General features: G+C 30.9%; 1 protein-coding gene across 1 annotated transcript; it reads right to left on the bottom strand.

Moving 5' to 3' along the window:
- Positions 1-3,811: 3,811 nt before the first annotated feature.
- On the bottom strand, positions 3,812-5,462 carry LOC136203198 (shikimate O-hydroxycinnamoyltransferase-like). Its single transcript, XM_065994291.1, has 2 exons — positions 4,919-5,462; positions 3,812-4,846 (listed from the first exon to the last, which is right to left on the bottom strand). Exons 1-2 carry the CDS (start codon positions 5,336-5,338, stop codon positions 4,802-4,804), a joined length of 465 nt encoding a protein of 154 aa, XP_065850363.1. The 5' UTR covers positions 5,339-5,462; the 3' UTR covers positions 3,812-4,801.
- Between the last annotated feature and the right edge of the window lie 4,927 nt (positions 5,463-10,389).

Below are 10,389 nucleotides of genomic sequence, written 5' to 3' on the forward strand. Positions count from 1 at the left end.
CTCAATAACAAAAAAATCCAATAATATATTATATATTTTAATAAAATTATATAAATATTTTTAGAACATACGATATATTTAGAATTTATGACATGAAATTTAGAACATATGTTTTAATTTTTAGAACACAAACTATAAAGTTTAGAACATACGATATATTTTTTAAAACATACGTTAAAACATATATTTGAACTTTTAGAACACGAACTATGAAGTTTAGAACGTACGACATATTTTTTTAGAACATACATTAGATTATATATTTTAATTTTTGGAACACAAACTAAAAAGTTTAGAACATAAGTTATGTTTTTTAGAACATGCGTTACGTTTTTTCGAACATGAGTTATAAATTATATTATAGAACAAATGCAAAAATGATCGAGATATTTACTGATTTTTTTAAACATTATACTTCATTTTTAGTACACAAATTATAAAGTTTAGAACATATGTAACATTATTTAGAATATCGTCCTTAACATTTTAAAACATAAATTACAAAAAATATAGAGGAATTAAATAAATAAGAAATTGGAGCATGTTTTTGGATTTTTTATTAATAATTTATTATTATGCACATTTTTTTCTATTAATAATTTATTATTATGCACATTTTTTTCTATTAATAATTTATTATTATGCACATTTAATCGATATTAATAAGTGCACGTGTCAAATATTAAACAATAGAAGCTACAAGGACAGTGGTATATTAAGCAGCGCGCGACATAATGCACAAGAAAATCATAACGTATGTTCTATAGTTTATAGTTCGAAAAAACATAACGTATGTTACATAACGTATGTTCTAAAAAATATGTCGTACGTTCTAAACTTCATAGTTCGTGTTTTAAAAGTTAAAATATATGTTCTAACGTATGTTTAAAAAAAATATATTTTCTTATATAAATAAAATATTAATATGAAATTTTATTAAAATATATAATATATTTTTATTTAAAAAATATATTATTGGATTTTTTTAGCATCAGATGCACTTAATAATATATAAATAAAAGAATTGTATAATTAACAAACTAAAGCAAGTGTATTTTTATTTAAAAAATATAGTATTGGATTTTTTTTAGCATCAAAGACACTTAATAATATATAAATAAAAGAATTGTATAATGAACAAACTAAAGCAAGTGTATTTTTATTTAAAATATATAGTATTTGATTTTTTTTAGCACTTAATAATATATAAATAAAAGAATTGTATAATAAACAAATTAAAGCAAGTATCCTACTGGTAGATGATGCGCGCGTCACTGCTTCTATTAGGGCTGGGCACAGTTCGGTCCAAGTCGGGGATTCATGAATCTCCAGTATTGGATTGAAATTCGGAGATTAATAAAAGGAAATCTTCAGGATTGGATTGAAAGAATAAATCTCCAGAATTGAATTGCCCCAAATTTTCAGTCCGGTCCAGTTCGGGGATTCGGAGATTCAGTTCCGGTCCAATCCAATATAATTTTTCGGTGATTCGGATAAATATCTAATAGTTTATGTCCTAAAAATAAATTAAAAATTTAATTTACAAGATAATATAATATAAAATTTTATTATCTTACATAACTTGAAATAAATGATATTTTTTTTAGGAAGTAAACAACATTCATTAAAAGTTACAGTAGACAACAAGGATAAAAAAACCCCACAAAATCAAAGTATTAAAAGTTACGGTAGACAACAAGGCTAAAAAAGCCAACAAAATCAAAGTTACAAAATAACAAATCTATAAAAACAAACAAACAAACCTTTAATTTAAAAAGGACAACAGTTCATTAGCAAAATCTCTTTAATCATCATCTCAATTTGTAATTGAATCTTCTTAACACAACAAGTTCCTTGTTTTCCAAAGCAAAGGCAGTAAAAGCCAAACATCAACCTAAACATATAAAATATATCACATTAGTGAATCAACAAATGTTAAATTAATTAGCTTTCACTTCAATAAAATTAATCAACACACTAGCAAAAAGTAAAAGGAAAAAAATATGCTTACCAAAGTGCATTTGATTCGGTTAAAAAAACCTTAGATATCCAATTGAAATATGGATAAAAGAGATGATGCAATTTCAGGATCAGAACTAATTTCTACAAATTAAATAACATTTATATAGTTAGTATTCATAAACATTTAATTAAAATAAAACTATGAAATATAATTGCTAAGTAAATATTACCTTCCTCAATAGCTTCAAGATCTTCAACTTCTTCTTCATGCTTGAAAGCCTGAGTTGAAGTTTTCAACCAATCTTGACAACAAATCAAAACCGCAGCTGTAGCAGGAGTTAAAGAACTCCCAAATTGATCCAAAGTTCTACCACTTATGTTAAACGTAGATTCAGAAGCCACGGTTGAGCATTGAATTGCAAAAACATCTTTTACAACTTTGGATAAAGCAGGATATCGCATAGCATTAATCTTCCACCACAATAGAAGGTCAAACTCAATTACATATTTTTCAGGTGCTTCATTGACATATCTTTCACATTCTCCCTCAATTGACATATCTTTATCAATATTCAAAAAATAATCATCAATCTCATCATCAATGTCATCATCCGCTTCATCCAAACTAGAAGAATGTGCTCCAAGATTCACATTTTCTTGCACATTTTGCACTATATACTCATCTAACAATGCAATACTAATCTTTGTGACTTGTGCCACCAACTCATTAGCATCGTTCTCACCTGTTAACTTATGTGATGTGCTGATGTCTAAAATTAAACCATGGTCCCTCCTGTTAATCATATTTTATGGATGATGGGCTGCTCTTTTTATTTAATTGTTTTGGGCCTAATATTACCATTTTTACTAAATTTAAATTATCATTTTTATTGCGTGTAAATCATATTTTATGTAAATATAATTTGTATTCTTTACGAGCTTTTACACGAGCTTGTTTATGAATTTGTTCATGAACCTCTAATCGAGTTTGCTCACGAGCTTTCGAGCCGAGCTTTGGTCTGCTCAAGCTCTGCTCGTTTACAAACCGAGCTTGAAAATCGTGCTCACGAATGGCTCGTTTACAAATCGAGTCGAGCTTTTATCGAGCCGAACGCCGAGCTGCTCATGAGCGGCTATGCTCGCTTACAGCCCTAAGACTAGATTGTATTCGGTCCTCCTTGTCGTGATTCATTAACAACAAAAACATAGCTTTCATATGAAGAGACTGATTGACACATAAAAAGTCCCACATTCTTACTAATCTGTTTGCTAATTGAGCTTTGAACACTTCAATTATATATATTAAGCAGAGTAAGAGAAGCACGAGATTCTATTTTGTAAAATGTTTAAAAATTTTAATATTTAAAACTTCTAATATTTGTTACTTAATTAAATGATTAACAAGAAGTAGAATTGGTTCAGATGGTTAATGCGATTAACAATGTTCCATTTGGTTAGGTGTTCAATTCTCTATGTCTACATTTTTTCCCTCGGATATTCGGTCCGGTCCAGTATCTCCAGGATCCGCGCCCAGCCCTAGCTTCTATGCCCCCGTAGTAACCGCGCCCAGCCCTAGCTTCTATGCCCCCGTAGTAACAACCGGGTGCAAATGCCCTGTACTCTAGTGGGGATGAGTGCTTTTGATCCTTATAATATTTGTCGAACTTAAGCTACATTAATAGTTGTAAGCCTTAAATTTCAATAGGTAAACTCATGGATTCGAAAATTGCCATAATTATCATTTTTACTGGAAAAAAAATCACCAAAAGTATTGATTTCGAAATAGCAGAAGAGTGGATAAAAATAATTAAAATCTTTGCAAGCATATAAAGATTAGGATGTTATTTTATTTAATTTGCATTATAAGTAAGGGTACAACAATTTGATTTAACACTGAATAAATATAATCTTTTTTCACTCATATCCAACCTATTAGATCATACATTTCTAAAAAGTAGTAAATATATTTTACTAATACCTCAATCACTCACTTTTCATTTCCCCGTCCTTGTTAATATCCAAAATCTCATAAAACATATATGGAAGGATTCCATGTGGTCAGCGCAGAGACCAATAATCAACAAGACACTGTTATCATTATTTGGACCACGAATTATATAAGACATTCCTTCAAAACTAACTTTTGCTCGCCTCATATAAATGGGCCTCCCCCATCCAAAATCGGCATCGTATAATGGAAGACTTGTCCAGCTTGTAATGTTTAGATTTGGACATTTAAATGTATGACCCCCTCCCCCCATAACCGTTAGATCAGGCTGTTTTTTCAAATAATCAAGAGCTGATCTTAAATATCCATCGTTCATTTTCTTTAAGGATTTATGGATTTTATCCACTATCTGATCCAACGGACTAAATTCAATCTCACCAGCTGTGCTTAAAACTGTAGTGGTAAATTGTACATTACCAAAATATCCTGGTGAAAGTGGAGGATCAAATCTAAACCGTCCATTTGTTGGAATATAAAACTTTATTGCTTGATCATTACACAACTCACGTGCTTTGCATACACAATACCAAATATGCGCAGTTAAAACTTCAAATGTGCTGTATTTAATTCCACTCTTGAGCTTGGATTTTAGAATAGTGAGCTGATCAAGTGTGATCTTGAACATTTTAGTGGATGTGGGTTTGGAATCTAGAGTTTGATGAGAAGCGTTCATCATTGTTGGAGGAGGATCATACTCGATATGATGATAAGTGGGGGTAGGTGGGACCCGAGCATCAAGCAAGGTTCTATCAATGAACGGTGGATTCACAATGGGTATGCCGCGTGCAATATTAGACCATGAATTGATGAAATGAATTGCAGATATACCATCTACAACTGTATGATGCAAACACTTCCGCATTTAAAACGGGTCAACTGTAAAAACAAAATATTAAATTTCTAAATGGTATAATAATATTTCAGTAATTAAATTTTACATATAAGTACCTGGACGGCACACAAAGGATAGGAAGAGATATCATCCGAAGCATGAAAAGCAGGAACAAGATGGAGCATATCAGAGCAAGGAGTGAAATCACCAAAATGATGAAGAAAGGAAGTAGTTTCAGCTTCAATGAATAAAGCTCCACTTCCATTACAATTTATATGTATTCTTCTATTTTCATCTTCGCCTAATCTTCCTGCTATTGGATAAAAAGGAACAAGAACTTCACTTAGAGCATCTTTAAGAACTTGAGCTTCAAAGAAGTTTGAATTTGGTTGGTGCTTGTAGAAATAAACAGTAGGAACATGAACTCTTGACACTATAAGATCTAAGTCTGAAACCCATAAATTTCTTTGAGGTGTTTCTTTTGCAGGCCTTATCATGATTCTCTCTTTAACACTGATCTTCATCTGGTTTTCCATCTCGATAACAGGAAATGATGAAGTACTGTATTGTTTTTAATCTGTATAGCTTATCGATGGTATTCAATTCCATATATAGGAGATTGCAAGTGAATACAAATAAAGAAAGAAGAGGTGGAAAGGCAACGTAGTAGCTACTGATCAGTTATTACAAATTGACCTGACACTCATCACTGGACAAACTTGGACCTTATGAGTTATTAAATGGCCCCCCTCATCTTGTAATGGACATGAAACATCTATACCATGTGATGAAAATAAAACATATTTACAAGTCTAAAACGAAATTTCAAAAATATATACCATGTGATCAGGGGCCGATACATGGCCCAGTGGCGAATACAGGATTACTCAGTTGGGGGGCCGATTTAATACGTGCGTTTGGATTTTTTTTTTTTTTTTTGCTAAATCGAACTTGCTTAATTTTTTTTGTATATATGTGTGTTATAATTTGAATGGTCAAGAACCAATTTTAAGTATTAATATATAATTTCTCAAAATTAAGCTAGATTTCGTTTAATAGTCCTAACATGTAAAAAAAAATTGGATTTAGGGAGGACTAAATATGTAAAAAAAAATTAAAAATTTGATTTCAGATAGCCTACCAGACTAAAAAAAATTAATAATTTGGATTTAAGGCGGCCTAAGAGTTAAAAAAAATAGAAATTTGGATTTAAAAAGACCTAACAGACTAAAAAATTAGAAATTTAGATTTATAGAGGTCTAACAGGCTTAAAAAAATTAGAAATTTAGATTTAATAATAGGTCCAAAATATTAAAATTTTGAATTTTGTACAAACCTAATAAGTAATGGGATATATTTAATTTCTTTTAATTAGTTGAATGCTAGTTTTAAAAAAAATTATGTTATTACATGAGCCTTTGGATACCGACTAGACCCGGCAAAGCGACACACGACCCGATTACACGACACGAACACGACACGCTTTTTTAGTGTTAGTGTTTCGCATTTTATGACACGACACGAAATGACACGTTAATTTTCGTGTCGTGTTCGTGTCAACCCGAAAACACGAAACTGACCCGAAATTTAATTAAAAATATTAAAAAAATAAAAATTATAAGAACTAGGTTAAAAACATGACTTTTCCTATTACAAAGCGACACATGATCCGATGACACGACACGAACACGACACGCTTTTTTAGTGTTAGTGTTTAGGGTTTTATGACACGACAAGAAAGTTGACACGACAAGAAATGGCACATTAATTTTCGTGTCGTGTTCATGTTTGAGGTTTTAACACGAACCCAAAACCTGACACGACACGAACACGAAAATTGCCAGGTCTAATACCGACCTCATGATATTTTCTTATTTTCTTTGGTTTCATTAGAAAAGTAAGTACTACGATTAATATTCCACACATTTTAAATTTATGCTTCTATTTAACAATATCAAAATTATTCCCATTGAGAAATTTTACACTACCAGATGAAGACCTTAGTATCCACGTGCTATAATACTAAATGAGGTTTAATTTAGGGTGTCTTTTATGGTTACTTTGTTTTTGACAAAGTACCATTATTTGGTGTGTTTTCACCATTGGATGATGGATTAGAAAATTAATATAATAGTGAAAACACATAAAGTAAAACTTATTTTGTTAAAAACAAAGTAAGACTTAATTTGGTGGAGCTTATGAATTTATACATCATCACATTTTAGAAATCCAAATACTAAATCAAGGATACACAAAAATTCGACTCCATCAATAAATAGTTTACAATTACAATATGTTATAGAGGAAAAGCAGCCTTTGTCAACTCCATTATAACCACACCTTGTAATGGACATAAAACATATATACCATGTGAGGGAAATAAAGCATGTTTAGTAGTCTAAAATAAAAAGCCTAATATATCACCATTTTCCTGGATTTGTCATAAAAGTGGATTGTCTTTGAACCTTGTTAGTGTCTCATCAACTCTTTAAACTTGCTTATTTCGTATCATTAACTCTTTAAACTTGTCTATTAAAATATATTAGCTCTTTGAACTTTGCAAGTGTTTCATTAGCTCCATAACTTTGCTTATTCTGTAACAATTAAATGCAAAAACTTATTAAATCTAAATTCTATAAATACATCTTCATCTATTCGACTCTTCTCCTTCCTTTCAACCTATTATAAGAGTTAGTGCTGCAGATTTGAGAGATCGAATGGATGAGTATCAAGAGTTAGTATTATGATTTGTGTATTTAATTATTATGGAATAGGCAGGTTCAGGAAGTTGGTGAGACATTTGCAAAGTGCAAGAAGCTATAATATACTTTTATGGACAAATTTAGGGACCTTGTGATACGAAATAAGCAAGTTTAGGAGTTGGTGAGACATTAACAAAGCTCCGGAGCAAATATACTTTTATGGACAAGTTCAGTGGGTTGGTGATGTATTAGGCCAAAATAAAATTGCAAACATATATACCATGTGATCAGGGCCGGATACAGGGGGACGGGCCCCTCCAGCCACTGGAACCACCATGACCACGAGTAGTTTCGGTTCCCTGTCTCTACAAAATTTGAGACTGTGGTGGTAGCGTCCCTTTCCCCAGGAAATTTAGATCGGGTGTTGAATTAGCACCTCAAAATTATCCCAAGTCGTGTTAGGCCCTCTCTAAGTCCATAATTCTTTTTTTTTTTACCTGTTAGGCCCTTTCTAAATTTAAAATTCTATTTTTTTGGCATGTTAGCCCTCTTTAAATCCAACTTTCTAATTTTTATACAATTTCTAATTTAATTATTTTTATTATATTTATTACGTTAAAAATCAAGTTAAAAATATTTTGGTTATTTTGTAGAAACATTATTATTATATGAAAGTATTAATTTTTTTAATGAATATGATCCAATATTTTTTCATTTAGCACATGCCCCAAAAATGTTTAAGACGACATTGACCTTAATGGAGAGTGGTAAATTATCTCCATCTATGGAGAGTGATTGACAACCATTAGATCAATATCCAATGGTTTAGATTTAAACTTATTATTTAATATTATAAGATGGTTACCTGATGACATGGCAGTCACTTACTATTTAATTAAATAATTAATAAAAAGCTAAATTGAAGATTTTTCCAACTTCCAAAAAAACGCAACTACTATAATGTCTGTCATTTTTTTCCCACCGTTCTCCGTTCACTATCCACCAAGGACGGCTGTTCATCAGAGCCAACAAAAGAGGATTTACACTAGGTTTGATAGAATAACTGAGGCAAGGAATCATGTTCTCCATCTAGCCATCGTTCTCGGCACTGTCGCTGCTCACCGTTTACCGATCTCCACCACCAAACAGATAACAGGGACGGAACCAGGGGGGTACGGAGGGTCGGCCGACCCTCCGTCTCGCCGGAACCACCATTATAAGAGGTGGTTCTGGGGAGGTCCGCCCCTGGGCTGCCATGGCTGGGAGTCCCTCCAGCCATGGCAAGTCTTCTTCAAACGAAGAAGAAGATGAGGGCCCCCCATTTGTTTATTTTTATTGAAATACTAAATTAACGAAACTACGTCGTTTTTGTATCAGGTAACTAAAAGAAAGAAATTGAAAAAGACTCTTCTATTGTTTGTCGGCCTATTAAAGTGATTACTTATTTTTTCAAGAATTTTTTTTTGGATTATACTAGTTAGAGCATCCCTAGTGGTAACTCTTTCTTTGTTACTTTGATGAAAAAGTAGTACGCAACCATTAGAATGATTGTATCCACTTTTAGTTTGTTACCAACATTGGTAATAAACAGTAAACTCTATATATAATTAAAGGTGCTCTTAAAGGCTACCAATAGATTTGTTTCAAAAAAAAAAAAAAAAGCTACCAATAGATTCTATATAATTAAGTCTTCCTTTTCTCCTTCGGAAATCACTATTTAGCCTTTCAAACAAAAAGAAATGTTATTCATGATTGGTTTTTCTTATTCAATCAATTACTAGTATTACTAGTATTATACTAATAAGTAAGCATTACAAGTATGTAGTTATATATATTTTTCCATTTTCTCTCTTTCTTTCGTTTTAATTTCTCTTTTAATATTTATAGTATTTTTTTTACATTAATTGGTATTAATTTTGATGTAATTAAGTATATAATTAGATACCAATTAAGATTGATTTGAGTGGTTAAGAATCTCAAATCACTTAAATTAGATCTCGAGTTTGAGTTATAGCGTATGCAAAAAGCTTTAATTGGGAGAAAATTCATCTAAAGAGGCTCTGACGAGTCTCGAAACTATTAAAAAAATACATGACTAGATCTGTTAAAATGTATATGTGTATATATATATATATGAACAAATCGTAGAGAATGAACTATTAAAAAAAATTTATACACAGTGAAACCCCTTCGAAAAAGGCAATACTAGATCTGCTTCTTAAAAATTCCAAGAAAGTGTTTCTTTTGTAATATAACAGTTTTAGTTTATATCGACTTTCGTTTTATAACAGTTTAGATGAATTTTCTCTAGCATTATACCTATTTGGATCCCTAAACTAAAGCTTCAAAGTCAATTAGGATCCTAAACTATCAAGATTATTAATTAGGTCTCTAAACTAAGCAAAAATCATCAGTTGAGTTCTCATCATACCCTAAAATCATAAACTATGACTATTTGATATAGATTATAATAATTTATATGTTGGTTCAAAATGAGTTTGAGAAAGAAAGTCTGAAATTGTTGAACCGAATGATTTTCGATAAGGGCTTAATTAATGATTTTTATTTAGAATGAGGACTCAATTGATGGATTTTGGTTAATTCAAAGACTTGATTGATGATTTTGATAGTTTACAATCCTAATTCACTTTCAAGCTTTAGTTTGGGATTCAAATAAGTATTACTCTCTCCATTCTCAAATAAGTGTCGTTTTAGATAACTGTTTTTGTTCTTTTTTAAGTGTCGTTTTCGTTTTTCAATAAAATTTAGTATAGTTTTTTGGTCTAAGTATTTAAATTTTGTCTTAATTTATGTATTTTTTAAGTTTTCAAAGTTTTTTCTCCAACCATTTATAGGAGAGAGAACTTTTATTTAGTTAATCCATG

This window comes from Euphorbia lathyris, chromosome 8, assembly GCF_963576675.1.
Source record: "Euphorbia lathyris chromosome 8, ddEupLath1.1, whole genome shotgun sequence".
NCBI classification, from domain to species: Eukaryota; Viridiplantae; Streptophyta; class Magnoliopsida; order Malpighiales; family Euphorbiaceae; genus Euphorbia; species Euphorbia lathyris.